This window comes from Coffea eugenioides, chromosome 2 (genome assembly GCF_003713205.1).
Source record: "Coffea eugenioides isolate CCC68of chromosome 2, Ceug_1.0, whole genome shotgun sequence".
Taxonomy (NCBI): domain Eukaryota; kingdom Viridiplantae; phylum Streptophyta; class Magnoliopsida; order Gentianales; family Rubiaceae; genus Coffea; species Coffea eugenioides.
This window is the reverse complement of record NC_040036.1, coordinates 28,987,345-29,004,542: the sequence shown is the minus strand read 5'-3', so window position 1 is coordinate 29,004,542 and position 17,198 is coordinate 28,987,345. Positions and strand designations below refer to the sequence as shown.

At 34.2% G+C, this 17,198-nt stretch overlaps 3 protein-coding genes across 3 annotated transcripts; 1 reads left to right on the top strand and 2 right to left on the bottom strand.

Annotated features, from left to right (window-relative positions):
• Nucleotides 1-3,160: 3,160 nt before the first annotated feature.
• On the bottom strand, nt 3,161-4,334 carry LOC113759396 (F-box/kelch-repeat protein SKIP25-like). Its single transcript, XM_027301969.1, has one exon. It carries the CDS (start codon nt 4,332-4,334, stop codon nt 3,198-3,200), a length of 1,137 nt encoding a protein of 378 aa, XP_027157770.1. The 3' UTR covers nt 3,161-3,197.
• A 6,583-nt stretch (nt 4,335-10,917) lies between these two features.
• Nucleotides 10,918-11,406, bottom strand: LOC113759394. Its single transcript, XM_027301966.1, has one exon. The coding sequence runs from the start codon at nt 11,404-11,406 to the stop codon at nt 10,918-10,920; it is 489 nt and encodes a 162-aa protein (XP_027157767.1).
• A 2,599-nt stretch (nt 11,407-14,005) lies between these two features.
• Nucleotides 14,006-16,532, top strand: LOC113759393. The gene is made up of 5 exons (XM_027301965.1): nt 14,006-14,113; nt 14,216-14,265; nt 14,535-14,640; nt 14,938-14,996; nt 16,394-16,532. The coding sequence occupies exons 1-5, from the start codon at nt 14,006-14,008 to the stop codon at nt 16,440-16,442; spliced, it is 372 nt and encodes a 123-aa protein (XP_027157766.1). The 3' UTR covers nt 16,443-16,532.
• Nucleotides 16,533-17,198: the final 666 nt, after the last annotated feature.

Below are 17,198 nucleotides of genomic sequence, written 5' to 3'. Positions count from 1 at the left end.
TGGAAAAAGAAGTATTATTGTATTAAGAAGTATTTATATTTTATAATTATTAATCTATTTAAACGGAGCCAAATCAGATACAGATTGAAATTCTATATTCCGTATTCGACCCACTTTTTTATTAGAATAAACGGGCATAATCTGGATCCGGGCAATGAAATTATATCTCAACCCGAATCTGGGGGAAAAAAAAAATAGCGGGTCCAGTCCGGACAGGCTAGTTGTAAGGTGTCTGGTGGAGGGCCGAATAGAAACTGACACCTGTATCACTTCTTGTTGTTTTGATTTTGATCTTTCCGATGTTAACTTGATATTTGAGTCAGCTGAGGATACTGGATAGAGAAAAGCACCTTCCTCCATTCATTGCTTTTTTGTCATTCGGCTAAAGTCTGGTTCAGCCCATTGGATTTCCGTACTGTTGTGTTAGGGGCTGTTGAAACCTAAGACGTTGGTTATTATATTTTTTACATTATTTGGTGTATAATTATATTTTATTATTATATTTGAGATAGATATAAATAAAATATTACGATGTATTTATACACAAAAATTTTAAATATATACAATGACTGAACAGAACCATACAAAACATAATTGTATTGAGTCCTTGTGATGTGCACCCAAACAAAAATTTTAAAATTTTTTTTTTTTTGGATTCTAACTTCAATACTTTTTGGTACGCAGTTTGCTATAAATTTCGTATGTGGTGACTTCTAAAACTGCATAAGCCAGCAATCTGTCGAATAAGGTATGATGTATATCACTTGTGATGAAAACAAGATATCAATGTAAGCATTTTCTAAATATAGTGCCATAAAAGAGAACTTAAAAAGGGTTGTTTTCTTTTGGCGTTGCTGTAGAAGGAAACTACTAGATAGTTTGAGAAGTTAGAATGAACATCTTCTATAATTTGAGAAATAAATGAACTCAAATTACTACCAAATTGTCCAATAAAAATGTTTAAATATGGAGGTATTATCTAGAAATTAAAAAAAAAATAGAATTCTAAGTAGGTTAAATAAAAAGAACTTTTGATGATGGACATAGTTGCAAACCCACTAAAAATGAAGCAAAAAGTACCGTCATATAAAGATTGAAGTACAACTCTAGTTCTTTTGCTTTTGGCTAACATGATTTCTTTTAATCTTTAAAAAAAAACTTATAGAAAAAAATATTTAGTTTCTTTTTCTCAATTCTACTTTCTTCCATCTCAAAATGACGCCTACTGAGAATGACAAAGAGGTTCTAAAGACCCGGTTAGCATTGCTATGCATTTACAAAAAAAAAAAAAAAAAAAAAGCGCTCTTTTAAGTACAAAAGTATTTTAAAGATGTTTGATAGCTAATTTTTTGTGATTTAATGAGTCGAATTTGGTCCGACAATTTATAGTATGAATTTTGATATGAGAAGGAACGTAGGAGTAGCAAGGAAGGGGAATAAATAAATAGTGGATTGCAAAAAAAAGGTCAAAAGTTAGAGTTGGAGTGGTTCAGACTTGAGGCTTTTGAACTTGGCTTTTTATTAACCACTTCTTGTCGCATTCCAACAAAAAAAGTTTTCATCTTGGCATCTTTACAATTCCTTTCATGCGGTCTAACGTGTTATCTACGTTTTGGAAGATCAACAAAAGTCAGTCCAAGCATCAAATTGACTTTTGTTATTCTTCAAGAAGTTTCAAGATTTGTTGGTCTTTTCTTTCGTGTTTCTTGCAGGACAAATTTCTTAAATAATTTTACGTGGGTTAGTTGATCAGATAATGGAGGGCAACTTCGTATGAGCAGTTTGCTCCTTTTGCTTCGATTTTAGAACGTTACATTACCATATTTGTGAAGACAAATAATATGTTAGGATTTCAGAAAGAGATGGGTTGATACTCGGCATTAATCCAGCTTAAAGGTGGGCAGGGACGCAAAGAAAGTTGCTTGCTTGAGCTAACTATCAGGCTGGATTTATCATAACTAGCTATCGAAGCACGTTTTGATGTGTGTGTAACTTGTCAAAAAATATTTTTAATCGAAAGAATCACAAAAATAGTGTAAGTGGATATAACTATTTTATGTAATATGTAATAAAAAGTGTATTATGCAGATATATGTATAATTGGAAGTAAAAAAAATCGTTAGTAAGGGAGAAGGTGAGAATTGAAAGGAGGTGATTTTGGTTGAGTAAGATTTGTGTCAATTGATAATAGAGATAACGACTAATTAATAATAGAGATAAGGGTAAATTTGAAAACAGATAAAGTTAACATTTACAGAGGTTTTATTATTATTGTAGAGATATTCACATAATCAAGCTAAGATTACTTTACTGAAAATGTTTCTTGAATTGATCAATTATTTCATAAACCTTTTGCCCCATTTAGCCACTTGCTCATGAAACACAAGTATGATGATCATGCCATATACCTAATGAATGTCTATTGAGGAACATGATACTGTTTGAAGATACGCATACATGTCCAAAAGAGAGATATTCCTTCCGATGCAAGGGTCCATAAAAGATGGTCAAGTTCATCTTTCCAAACATATGAGGCATTCATATATTTTTGAAGAAGGATGATGATTTTTTTTTCTTTTGCTGTAGGCAATGAAGATGATTAAAAACCAAGGTAAATTTCCCTGATTTATTTAAAAAAAAAGCCTTCCAAAAAAATGGAAGGATATTACAAAATATCTGAGTCATGACTCTTCTAACTTTTTGTCATGAGGATAACCTAAAACAAACTTTTTCCTGAAGCTCTTCGTACAGTACAGTACTACTCCTACTTACTACCTTACTTCCTCAAGAAACTAAACCACAAACATCAGTTCTAGTACAGGATTTCAGACAGCAGAATACACTATAATTACCTCCAACACCATGGCGAGGGCATTACTACTCTTCAAGTTAATTAGTCCATCAGATTAATTTGGATGTTCCTTCTAATCCACAAAGATTGAAGAAATATTAATAAACAAATGACATACATATTTATGTAAAATTTAACGTAATACATTATAAAGTTCCCCAGAATACAACACACTAATTCTGCAGGGGAAAGATCATGAGGTACAAACTTTACAACTACTTAAGGGCACTAGATAAACATTATGAGCTCGAAACACTCTTTTTCTTTTTCTTTTTTTATTGGTCATATATATCTTCTTTCATGATAACTAATCAGATTAATCAATGCACAGGTTTTCAACATTAGTCTAATCATAATCTTGTCGGATCATCCTTGGCAATATATGAACAGCAACAGCTTCCGTCTTAGGTGGGGGATTCACTATCCAAATTCTTGCTGGTTTATCCACCACATCCACCACAGCAATACGTGCACCATCAGCGCAAACTGCGCAAACTCTTCCTCTTCCAGCAGCTATTTGATCAGCACCTTTCAAAAACTCCGATTCAATCAACTCCTCCCAATGATCATTCTCAGATGTATACCTGCTTAAAACCCCGGTTGTCTCGTCCACCACATACATTAGTCCTCCATCGTCCGTCGCGGTTGGTCCATTCCATCCTCCACGCATCCCCTCAGGCATCACCTCCCACTGATTCGTCATGATATTGTAAACAGCAGCTTCTTTAATAGCATTCCCTTTAACGTTAACAATGCATAGCTTCCCATTGTATCCGACAGCTTCAACAGCTTCTCTACTGTATCTCCCATCTTTCAGTGCTGCCATTTGTTCCCAATTCCATTCAGTTTCCTTTTTCTTCATATCCCATTTCTCCACAGACCTTGCTACATCCCCTCTGTAGTTCGATCCGACGCCGCTTACGACGTAGATTGCTCCATCAGCTGAGCCAGTGATGCACCATCTACGCGGGGTGAGAAGTGGAGGGCCGAAAAACCACTTGTTCGATAGAGGGTCGAAGCCTAACGGACGATGGAAGGCAGGAAGGAACTTGTCATTAGTCGCGGCAATGAGAACTAACCGACCAGAAACAGTTAGGGACTGAATTGGGAGGATTCTTGATATGAAAGATGAATGGCGGTGGAGGAGCTTCAGGGGTGGATTGGACAGTGGGCTGGGGAGAGATTCCCATGCTAATGAAATGGGGTCGAAGCAGAAGAATTCAACCGAGTTCGAGGTTGGTGAAGTTGAGGAAAGAAGGGCATAGAGGGAGAAGAATGGAGGGAAGTTTGGGGAATATATGAACCGGCGCCAAGATTGGCAAACTGAATTGAGGAGGGAAGGGCAAAGGGCTGAGAGGCAAAGATGTGCAAGGTGGTTTGGTAGGCCTGGAATCAGCACCATCTGATCTTCATCGCGTGTTTGATGGTTGTCATCAATTTTAGCTCTGTCTTGCCTTTTGCACATTCCCGTGGGAGCATTCATGGCTGTGATTTTTTGGGTTTGGGATATTGAGCCTTTTGAGAATGAGCAAATAAGTAGCTTTTCACACTTTTCATGGAATATATGTATATATATGTGGTGCCCGAGTAAAGCTGGAGTGATTGTGCCTTTTCTTTTATCAATCTTTTTTTCCATTTTATTATATGCATAGATGTTTAAGTCGGTTATGATGACTTGAGGGACTAAAAGGCAAGCATCAATGATTCAACCACTCCATAAAGGAATATTCAAGCAAACAAAAACTGTAAAAGGAAGAATACCGGACCACAGCTTTACTAAAAGATTACTTTCTTTCTTGGATTTAAAAAAACTGGTAAAGCCAAAAATATTAGAAAATGTATGAAAATTTTGCAAAATCCTTCCTCACATATCAATGATGATAAATTTTAGTCTTTCAAAATAAAAATTGAGTGATTTTGGTTCTTATTAAATAAAAAAAACGTTCTTGTTTTATTTCTAGTCACATTTTTAATCAAATTTTGGTCGAAATAAGTCATGAAAATAACATCTTGTCAATATTTAAAGGCAAATATGTCAATTCACTTAATAATAGCCTAATATTTCATTTAATTCACTAATTTTATCCATTTTTCTTCATCCAAACTCTAATTTCTCAAACCCGAAACTACGTCATTATTTCTCTATTCTATCACTACTATTCCCACTTTCACCAGAAATCGCTACCACCGTTCTGGTGTTCTTGACCCTCTCTCACTCTTCGTTTCTACCTTTGTCCTTCTCCCTCTATCCTCCTCTTCTTTCCCTCATCTTCTTTCTCTTCTCCCTCCTTCTCTTTACCTGCCACCCTTTTTTCACCTCCAATTCCTCTAGTCTCACCCACTCCCCCTCTTTCCACCTCCACCATGTTCCCTATTTTTTCCTCCCCCTACTTGCTCTCCACAACCCCCGTGTCTCCTCCTTCTCCCCATTTATCCCCCATCTAGTCGCGAGACTAAATAGGGGGAAGGGGAGCAAAGGGAAAACGGGAGTTAAGCAGAAGAGATAGGGGTAGGGAAGAGGAAAGAGAAATAAGGGAGGTAGTAGAAGTGAAAATTTAAGAGGGAGAGGAAGGAGGAGGGGGGAAAGGGTGATGGATGGATAAAAAAGAAGAGAGAGAGAGAAGAGGAGGGAGGGAGGGTGAAGAAGGTGTTTTAGAAAAATTGGATCAACAATTGAGTGAATTGACCCAATTTCACTTCTTGTGTTTAAGAATAGTTGAGAAATTGGATCAACATTAAATGAGCTGTTAAATTTGTCCTTTAAATATTGATAACATGAAATGTCCATGATTTATTCCGGTCAAAATTTGAGTGGATAAATGACTATGGTCAAAAAATAAGCATTTTTTAATTGTAAGACACTAATATCATTCATTTTGATGTTGGAGGATAGAAAATTATCATCAGGAATATATAAGAGATGATTAGGGTAATTTTTTTCAAAATATGCAGTACTTATTGTCTCTTCTAAAGTGTGGGACAGGGTCAATGTGTTCGGTTGTGCAGTCAACTTCTCCTTTAGCCCTTCGATAGAATGTTTGGAAGAAGATTTGAAAATTAAGTTACAAAGGATGATAAAAGATAATATTTTAACACTCTTATTTCCTTCAAATTAATATTTCCTTTAATATTTCACCACATATAACAAGTGGGATGGATATCATTAAACTTGATATCCATTCTTGATCCTATACCCCTAAAGCAAAACATCACTAATTGAAACGTAATACAGTATATAATGATGATCAGGGCGTGTTTTAATTATAAATGATGATCAAGTGGAGGAACGTAATCAATGTTATTGGTCACCCTCGTTTGATAAATAGATACTTTAGCTGATTAGAGGCTAAAACTGTGTGGATTTCTTGAAAAACTTTTCAACATCTTGGAAGAAAGATCGAGAGAGTGGGAAAAATGTACTTCAATGGGTTTTTTCTTTCCAAACACTTAGGGGAATTAACTTTGATTTTATTTTTTAAAAATTTTTGGTCCTAGCAACTTTAAATTTTTTCCAAACACTTATCACGAATCAATTCCATTGCTGATTGATTAAACAAAAAGTTTGGTATGATTTCCCATTCTTGTGGTGGAAAGTTGAAATCCCTTTACCAATTTCTGTTTGCATGCATGATAATATGTCCACGTGCCCTGCACATCTTGCGGGAGTAGTTTTGTTTACCTAGCTAAGCTACCTTTGTTGTCGCTCACCGCTTCCTGGTCCAGCATAATGTTCCACATGCAATATGAGCTCATTTTGCAGAAAACCAGAGAGGATTGAAAGACTTGCATACATTCTTGTGAGCTCATAAATTTTGGTTCGTTTTCCCATTCCCAAATAGAAAGTTGAACCCCTTTACCAAACACAGCCTTAGCTCTCATTAACTTTTTATTTATTATTATTATTATTATTATTAGTTTTTTTTTTGCATGCATGATAATAAGTCTCACGTGCCATACACATGTAGTTTGACTAGTTTTGTTTACGCAGCTAAGGTTCCTTTGGTGCCACTCTTTCTTGGTTTGGCATGATGTTCCACGTAAGGCTGCATACGAGTCGTCGGCTCATGAGCAGTTTGAGTTAAAGATAGACTCGAATTCAGTCAACATCAAACTTGAGTTGAATTCGAACTGATCAAGTCAAACTCCAGTTCAAAAATATTCAACTCGTTAATTCGCATGTCGGTTCAATTATATATATACATATATATATATCCCTAATATTTTATTATTTATAAAAAAAAATTACTATTTTATTCATTTTTTAGAAATAAAATAATTATTTTTTATTTTTTAAGCTTGAGCTCGAGTTCAAACTTGACTAAGGTCGAACTCAAGTTCAAACTTTACATTGAAAACTCGTCGAGTTCAAGTTTGGTAAAATTAAATCAAGACTCAAATTGATTAAGGCAAAACTTAACTCAACTAGACTTGTTTGCTGCCCTTCACATGCCTTGTCCTTGTGAGCTCATTTTCAGAAAGCCATAGAGGATTAATTGGGAAACTTGGACAGATTTTTTGCCTAGTATTGCCTATTGGTATTGAGGTATTTGTCCTTTTTCTTTTCGTCTGGACGTCATATTGTCCTTATTTTCTGACCCTGCTGCAGCTGTGTATGATCCTTCTTTCTAGTGTACTCACGATATGCATTCAACGTATGAAGACAACAGAAAAGGTGCCTGCTGTTCCATATCGCACAGAAAATGTTAGGCCACACAAAATTAGCTATGGCCTTTTTAATATGACCTCAGACAATGGTTATGTAAGACAATAAAGTGGTTTTTGTTTTAATAGATAGTAGAACAAAAATCCCATGGTTCATTGTATCGTTATCAGATGGAAACAGGGATACTTTGTGGTTATTTATTTATTTATTTCCTATTTTGTTCAAGATGTATTGGGAATCATAAGTCATAACAGCAAAAATTGGCTGTCCGATCCTAAAAAAAAAAAAGAAAATGCCAAATGCATCATGGACACTATCGGGCTGGTACTACTTTCATTAAGATTTGATGTCAAAATTTTGGGATTCCAAAGAACTTTTTGGCCCTGGTGACATAGAATTGTCGTGTTTTCTGGATCTTGTGCCCAGTGCGTGAGCTATTACATTTTCCACGCTCTAAGTTTGGGAATTCTCATTTACGAGGGTGAAAAATTAGAAAAAAGAAGAATTAAGGCAACATGTCGTTTACTAAGAAAAGCATGCAATAGCAAAATGTTGTGCTGCAACCGCGTCCCAAAACCTTTGAGAATTGTAAATTTTTTTCTGCAATTGTTGGCCACCGCCTCTGCTACCACCTATTGTGCAGCTGCACATCAGTAGTTACCAACAAAAATCAAGATCTTCTACTATTCTAATTATCATCTTAATTTTTCACATAAATTTTAGGAACACCATTTGATGTTGAAATAATATTTCAAATTAAACCAGACCCTGATTCGTATTAAGCCAGGTGAATATATATTATTATTGATAATAATATGTTGTGTATTGGGTGTTTCAAATGTGACAGACTATGGAACAATGTAAAGTAGAAGTATGGTATAAAATTAGTCAGGTGGAATGAGTTTTTTTGAACACAGAAGGCCAAAAAGTTAGAGAATTGAAAAGGGACTGGAACAGAAATTCTAAAAACTGAAGAATTCCTATTTTTAGCAAAGGAAAAGAGAAAAAAGGAAGATTATTTATGATATTATCTGGTGACCGTCATCACCTATAAACATTAAATGGTATTAGCAGAAATTGAAATGACATAATATGCACATCTTATACATTATTAACAACAAAGTATTTTATACAAGTATAAGCAGGTAATTGGAAGGGACCAGGACGACAATCATGCATTGACATACTTCTGTGACTAAAAGAATTTGTCCCATCAGATGACCAATAAAATTTGTCTTGTCTAATTTGAGAATTTCACATAGATAATGGAATATACATTCTTTAATGGGATAATTTCAAAAACCTCTCCTAAGGTGTTTCACTTGGTACTTTCAAACTTAAAAAAATCTTACTTGCCTCCCTTACTTTAAGTAGTTTGTTTCATTTATAACCCATTTTAAAATAGAATATTAAAAAATTCATTTTGAGAGAGTAAATATATTCTCATTCCAAGTTCACCCTTGTGTTGTCTATCTTTTTATTACCACAATTATGAGTATATTAATAACAAATTAAAAACAAAAACAAAAGATATGAAGATTTATTCTAACTAGACAAAATGTAGTGTGTTTTTTAAATATCAAACGTTAATATTGAATGATAATTAAAGTTTTTTGCAAATTACAAAGATAATATTTTCTTTCTCATATGCTGTGTTTTGAGTTAATTTAAGAAGTTTTATAGTAAATCTTTTACATATTTTTCAATTTTATAATTTTTTTCAAATCGATGGCTTGAAAAATTAAAGATATAAGATACTAAAAAATTATATATAAATTTGTTTGTATTGTTTATAAGCTAATACAAAAATAGATTCTCATAGTTGTAAATTATTGCAATTTATTTGTAAGAGTATTATAAGTCATTCATAATTTTAAATAATTTAACATTTCTTGTTCAAATCAATGACACAAAAATATTAAAGAAATTTTTTGATCTTGTTATCTATTAAAGAATTTTAAAGTTTCATTAAAGAACAATATCGATCAATTAAGAAAAATTAAGAGACAAATTTAGTCTGTTATGATAATTAAGCACAATAAAAATACAAATTTGGATTGAAATTGTATCCTCTCTCAAAAAATGAGATTTTTAATATTATATTTTGAAATGAATTTCAAATGTTACAAAAAGTTTAAAGTAGAGGAACCAAGTAAAATTTTTTAAAGTTTAAGGGTGCCAAATGCAATAGCAAGAAATCTCCCCTGAAGTTTTTGACCTTCTTTAATAGTAAACTCTGCTAAGAAGAACTAAAGAAGTTTACTAATTCCTTTAAGGTACTTTTAACCACTCATTGTAGTTTTCATAAAATTTAGTGTAAATCCAAACAATTTAGGTTTCATTGTGAATTTTGTTTGTATTCAAGTTTAGTGGGAACTACATCAAATATAGTAAGAATTACACCAATCCAACAAAATGGTGCAAAACTTATCTGAACCCTGTCCCATTCCTCTTCTATAAATAGTCATTCCTGATTCATAAGTTTGTACATTCTCCTCACATACCATTCATTAATGACAAAAATCACAGAGAATTAAATAGGAAAGATAAATATCTTATAGCTAAACTCTCAAAAATATTTGGATGCTTATTTAATCCAAGTCCACGGTAGATATGCATAATGGATGCTTTCAGTTTATATGTTGCGGTTTACAAATCAAAGCTGGTGCTTCTAAGCCTTATATATATGATGTTGAATTCTTCATAGAGTTGCAGCATGAAGCATCTTAAACTAAAAGATTATTTAACCTTTTCCTTGTTTATTTTCAATTGAAGCTGCAGGAAGTGCCAGTTGAAGAACTGAAGGAATGTTTCAAACCAAAAAAAAAAGCTTTTATTTCAACTAGGAGCTGCAACAATGAACACACAACAACAAACAATTCCAAATGAATTAGATTATGCATCAAACCCATCTTTAAATTGACTTAAGCTGCACAACTAAAACCATTTTAAGAGTTTGGCAACCAAAGGCAAATTAAGGTAGAATGTCAATGGGAATAGTGAAAATTATAAAGAAAAATATGAAGAGAAACTAAGAAGAAAATATCCAAGAAATTAAGGGAGATCAGGATATCACATTCCTTTTTTTTTCTTTTCTTTTCTTCTATGAGCTGGATCGAAAAAGTAGTCGTTTCCCTCCTTAAGTTTTAAGTATCAGCATCAACAATTTACGTCCCAAATACTAATACACCATAAAGATGTTGTCACATTGGCCGACCAAGATTTATCAATTTGTTCTCAACAATTCATCTGATATTTCCATCAAATAATCTCATTATCTATCCATGATAGTAAAGGATTAATCTCCACTTATTAATGCATAGGAGATCACGATACAAACTATCCTCATATTCCACAAAAATGACCAAAAAAAAAAAAAGGGAAGAATTACCCATAACTCCTATCATGAAGATGAAACGCCTAAATGTAATGGCATCTCACATTCTTTAGAAGAGGCAACCGATGGATCTTGGTGGCTTTCGTGACCATTGCTGTTTTCGCTATCCATTACAACCACACCACCAAATTGCACATGTTTTCCTTCGCGCGGAGAATTCACAGCAGCAGCAGAAGCAGCAGAAGGCTGATCGTTGATGGATTCATTTCTTGCCATTGCGTTGTTTGAAATCGTGGCGTTCCTCCTCCTTGACAATCTTCGATCATTAAGACCATTATGACGACAACAAGCTTTTATGCAGGTATATATATATGTAAAAACCCAAAAAATCCATGGGGAACCTATCAAAATGAATGCTGCAATTGGAAACCATGGTTCAGAGACTGAAGGCATGAAAACATACATAGCCAGGAGGACTCCACCGGTCGTTACGCATACACAAAATATGGAAGAGATCAAAGGAACCCTACAATCTCCTTCCCTTGATTCCTCCATTCTTGTTTAATTTTTTGCACAAGGGCCTGTCACCCTCTATAGATGTTGTAGATCCTCTATTCCTTTTTATTTTCTTTTGGGATTTTCTTTCTCTGTCTTTAGGTTAAATTTTTTTTCTCTTTTTTCTTTTTTTGTTGGGAAGAAGCTGATGTTCAAGAATGTTTCATTTGTCTTCCAGATCTAGGGTTGAGTTGCAAGAAAATTATGTAATGATGAAATTTTTCAAGAAGGAAAACAAGGGGAGAATAATGCGGGAAGCTTTTTTATGAGAATATTGATCAAGGGAGTTGTATATGGTGATGCATTTGACGCAAAAATCAGTTTTGCTAGTAGAAAACTAATTCTACTTATTTAGTTTTTGCCAAGAAAGAAAAATAGCTAGTTTTAAGAATTGAACATTATTGTAAGACGTTTAAGGAAAAAAAAAACTCTTATTCCATGAGCTGAATGAGAGATAAACCGTAGGGAAGGGAAACAAAAGTAGCTTAATCTTTTCCTAATTAAAATTTGTGGATTACTTAAAGAATTAGACCATGAGAATTTTATCAAGGTAAGGGACAAAAAATTTTTTATCGTGGACCAACCTGAAATAAGAGTAAATTGATATCATGAATGACAAAATTTTGTTATATCACATAACGGCCCGAGCTTTAAACTACTCTAAAAGAAGGAAATGGAAAACTAATTCATTCTAGTCAATGGATAATCACAAGTAACAATTATCTCAGGTGTAGATGAATTAGACAACGGCAACTAAATCGAGCATCAAGTCTTGAAGACAATCTTAGAATCAACCAAATAATACTATCACCATTTTAAATTCACTATAAAAACAATTGTAAGTCTTTTCAAAGCAGTAATTATTATTGAAGTACGATCATGAGATTATTAGCAAAAAGAAGTATTCCACCTCCAAGTTTGCTTTCTAAAATTTGTTCTTTCCAAACAGTGATGGTTTTCGAGTGAAGGGATATGATGGAAGGTCTTGGACGGACAATTAGGTGTGAAAGAAGGTTATGAGGTTCGTCCCAGAGGAGGAATGTAAATTAATCAAACTATTCAACTCGAAAAACTTGACTCAATCACATCCAAATCATAATGTTTGGAATTCATATTATGCAAGGTTATTTTGCTAATTCAAATTGAAGGATGATATAAAATTGGTCTATTTTCGGCATCATATCCATAGTTAGCGCATCATCATAGTTAGCAACTCCAACTCCATATCAAGGTCATGATCGATATCGTCACTAGCATCAATATCGTCACTATGATCAATATTGATATCACCAACAAGAAAATCTTTAGACTTGTTATCCAGGAATTTGTTCAGAAATACAGTAACTTGATGAAAGGTTGGACACGAACTCAGCATTGACTAAGTTTAAGTCAAGTTCGAGTTACAGGATAAGGTAATCGATTCGAATTCCAGTAGAAAAAAATCAAAACTCGAGTACTCATCGAACTTTATGAAGTAGCGTATTTATATATAAAAATTATGAAATTTAATAAAAAAATCGAACTTGAAAACTTAATTAAACTAGATTAAACTTGATTGAACTTAATTAAACTCAATTTGGTTGAATTCGAACTTGAACTTGAGTAAGGTAAAATGAACTCGAACTTTACTTTGAAGAATTCGACTAGCTCAACTTCAACCTCTACTCAACCTCAAACTCAAGCATTTTTACTTGAGTAGAGGTTGAGTAGTGCACTACTACTCGAGTTCTATTCGAACTCGACTTGACTTGATAGCAGTTCTGTTCTGGAATTAATTGTGTAGATATCAAAACCTTGGAGAGAAAACGTAAAGCCATCACCACCATGGTTCAAGATATTGTTCCACAGATAAAACTTCAATTTCCAATCAATCTTCCTACAAAAAGAAAATTACCTCGAAGATTACTTATGAGTTTTGCCCCCGACTTCATCAATGATGTATAAATTTGTAAAGTTCTAGTTAAAGACTCATTTCAATCATGACTTAAAATAATATACCTTTTAAACTCAATGCCATTCTCAATTACGGCAATTAGCAAATCTAATTAGGGATTCAAAATTACTGAAATTAGCAAAACTTTTTAGTGGTAGATAAATAAATTTTTTGGAGAAACTTCAATACAGATCAAAAGAATGTATAATTTTGAGCAAGAAATCAAATTAAGCTACATTGAAATAAGTGTGTAACAAATCAAAATTTTATGCTAGTGTAAGTAAGAAATAGATGTGAACAGAAGAAACACTACTTTTAATTGATAAATATAAATATGTTCCTTACTCCTTAGTTAAAAAACTATAAATCTACAAGGCATACTGCATACTCTACTTTGAAAACATCAAAACGAATTTTTCCCCTTTCCATATTTTAAAAGGACATAAAACTAATATTTTCTTCTTTGGGTCAGCAAAAACACCAATTTCTAAACGAAAGGGGAAAATAAGAAATTAAACTAATCCTGAGGGCACAAAACTGCAAATATTCAGCATTCAAGTTTCCAACACCACCACTTTCCATAAGACTACACAGTTTTCCCCAGCCAGTCCTTCGAATCAGAGTGAAAAAACCAACCTCATAAACAATTAAAACAAGAGCTAGAACATGAGTTTCCTTGAACAACACAAAAGTTACATAGTTTTAACCATATGGGCTCTTGTTTTTCTGCTTTCCTCCATTGATGTAGCAGCTAAATCTCGTCAGCCAATCTCTGTAAGTTTATCCTTTTATTTTATTTTTTGCTGTCAGGTGTGATCTTTACATAATTTTTAAGGTTTTATGATCTTGTTCCTCTTATTCATTTATTTTTGAGAGGAATCCGAGATTCGAGAGAGAAGAAACCAGTGCTATGCAGACATTGAAAGGTACTTTCAGTTTAAAGAAAGTTTTTTTTTTCTTTTTTCAAATTGTATCTATTTCTCGAGACTAACTCAATTAGATACGCGTTTAAGATGGAAAGTTAGGGTTTTTGATGGGTTTTGTGTATAATTATCATTATTTGGCATAAAAGGGGGTGATAGTCAAGAAGAAAGGAATCATTCTGTTTTATCTTTAATTCATTGTGTCTTACTTAGTCTTGTGGTGTTTTGGTATGTCTAATTTTTTGTTGAATGGTGCAATTTTTGGTGAATAGTGGATTATGGGGTCAGCAATGTAAATCTTCCAAGATAGCAAAGGAGAATTGTGCCTTGAATTGCCTCTCACCAACCTGTTATCAGCTCGTCTATGAGAGTGATCCGGTAAGGATCAAAGTCGGTCTGGAAAATTTTTGTATGGATTTTTATGTAAAAAATTATGATTTGACTGATTTTATTGCAAAAAGAGTTTGTTTTGATACTACATTGTTTGAGATGATTCAGGATTAAATGGACTGGTATGAACTTTGATAGTAGCATCTAGTTGATTTTGCTTTTTGGAAAAGGAAAAGGAAAATGAATGTTAATAATGGTACTTGTGGTCTGCTTGTGCAATTTTTGTGGTGGCTGATGATTAATCTGAATTTTCTTCTCTTTTTTTTTTTGGTTTTCTTGAATTAGTTGGAAGAAGGAGAAAAAGATTACATCAGGAGTCAAGAGTACAAGTACTGCATGCACAAGTAAGACAGATGCCTTGTATATCTGGAGAATTATATGGAATATCATGTTTTAATGTTTCTTTTGCCATATGTGCCTTGCTTAACTGCATTAGCATCTACGATGATAATTAATCCAGAATGATTGATAGAATATGTTGCCTGTGGGTTCTTTGAATGTGTTTTGCATCCATTACGACATTTTATGATGCTTATTTCACTTTCAAAACTCAGATTGAATCAATCGTTGCCTTTTCTATTTGTGGAAAAGATGTGAAACATAAATAATTGCATCACTACAGCTCCACAAGCTTACTGTTTGGTGAGAGAAGCCAAATAATTGCCTGTTGACTCAAGGGTGGAAGAGTAAGGTAAGAGAAGCAATAATAGTATGAGAAAATTCTGGCAGCTACAGTAACTAGTGTCAGGGCCTCTTCTTCCGAAGTCTTGGTAGAATGAAATGCATAATAGGCGGGGAGAAATTAATTGAAAATTGAGTAGTTTGTAGAGATTGATTCCAGTAAAATCCGCATGTCATGAAATATTGGAATTCAACTGTTACTCAACCTCAAATTTGAAGAGACTCGGTGTCATGCTGAAACGATTTATTCATCAGAAAGTCGAATGGTTATGATAACATAACCAACAGGCTTATTGATAACATAAATGAAAGTGCTTTACTGCTCGAGAAGCAAAACGATCTTGACAGTGTTTTGGATTACGAGAGGAAGGCGGTGGATGAAATCTGTGGCAATTGATGTTTGTATTTTGGAGAATTTTTATCTTAATACTGGGTGGGTTCCGTAAACCAGCTGCCTGTTGTGAATCAGTGAGGTCCAGTGAGGAGTAGTTCAGAAGAAAACTGTGTTGGCCAGCTCAAGTCCATGTCCTCCATTGCATTACCCTTTAGGGACATTGTCAAAAGGCACAATTCTCATTTAGTAACAAAATGAGTTCAGTGACTAGCCGGGTTATACCAGGAGAATTCTATACCGCAACTTCAGGAGGCATTTGGCAAGGCCCAGGAAGCCTGAAGGGGGTGGGATTCAGGGGCTTAGATTAGACGATCATTTTTTGGGACAGTGATAATGGTGGAGGGACCAATATTAATCTAAAGTAAGCTGTGCCCATTCACTAGGAAGATATCCCCAAATACTAAACCAGTTTGCACCCTCAATCAAGATGGCTTTACAATCATCAGTAATTAGAATATAAGCTGCATGTCTCTGTGTTCTGCAACAGCTGTAATGATTTCTTTTTTATTTCAAGTTACACATCTCTACATTGTTTACTTGTCTATAATTAACTATGATAATCACTTGATCCCTAATCATCTGTCACTCTTTCATCCTTCCTGTTTTATCTTTTGTTTCTTTTCAATGTTGCTGCTGCTTATCAGACGTTTGTTTCTTTTTTGGCAGAGTATCTTTAGGAGAGAGCCTGGATGGTATTAGAGGGGCCTTTGATTAGCATGCACGGGGGTGGAAGTTTTTAAAATTCTACTGTTCTATATGCATCTCAGCATGGCCAAACAAGATAAGATGGATGTCGTGCATTGGGGTGGGAAGTGGGGTGGGTTTTTTTTTTGTTGGGTGGTGGGGGGGGGGGTGGGTTGGGTTTGGAAGCATATTAGGTGGGAAAGGAATTAGGAGGTCTCTTTGTATTGCTCATTGACGTTCACTCTCCAGACTGGAATTGGCTCAGTTCATCGTTTTCAGTTTCACAAGTGTAAAGCTACCTAAACCAAATGATGCTTGTTGTTTGGATCATGTACTTACTTAGTCCTTTTTGGTTATTATGGAAATCTTACTACCAGCACAATCATATTGGTATATCTGTACCTGTGCCATAAGAAATTGGCACTCTGAATATTGATTAGTGCTGGATTGGCCGTTTATTTCTGATTTGCTGGCTTTCTGACCAAAAAATTTCCGCAAGAAGATGATTTGATGAATATCTGGGAAATTCTTGAAAAAAACATAATATAAAGCTAGTACCTGGCAAACTAGTTCCATCCTTTCTTATTGCAGTTTATCGAATTTACAAAACAGGAACTGATTAGACTGTGATGATTAACAAAATTTTAAAGCAGGTCTAAGCCAGCTCATTTTGGCGTGGTAAGGGGAAGCAATTGAACGTGAAATTTCTCCCAGAACTCTATAGTTGAGCAAGGCCAACTAACTAAATTGTAGGACTGAAAAGGCATCGATTGGATGGTAGGAGTTG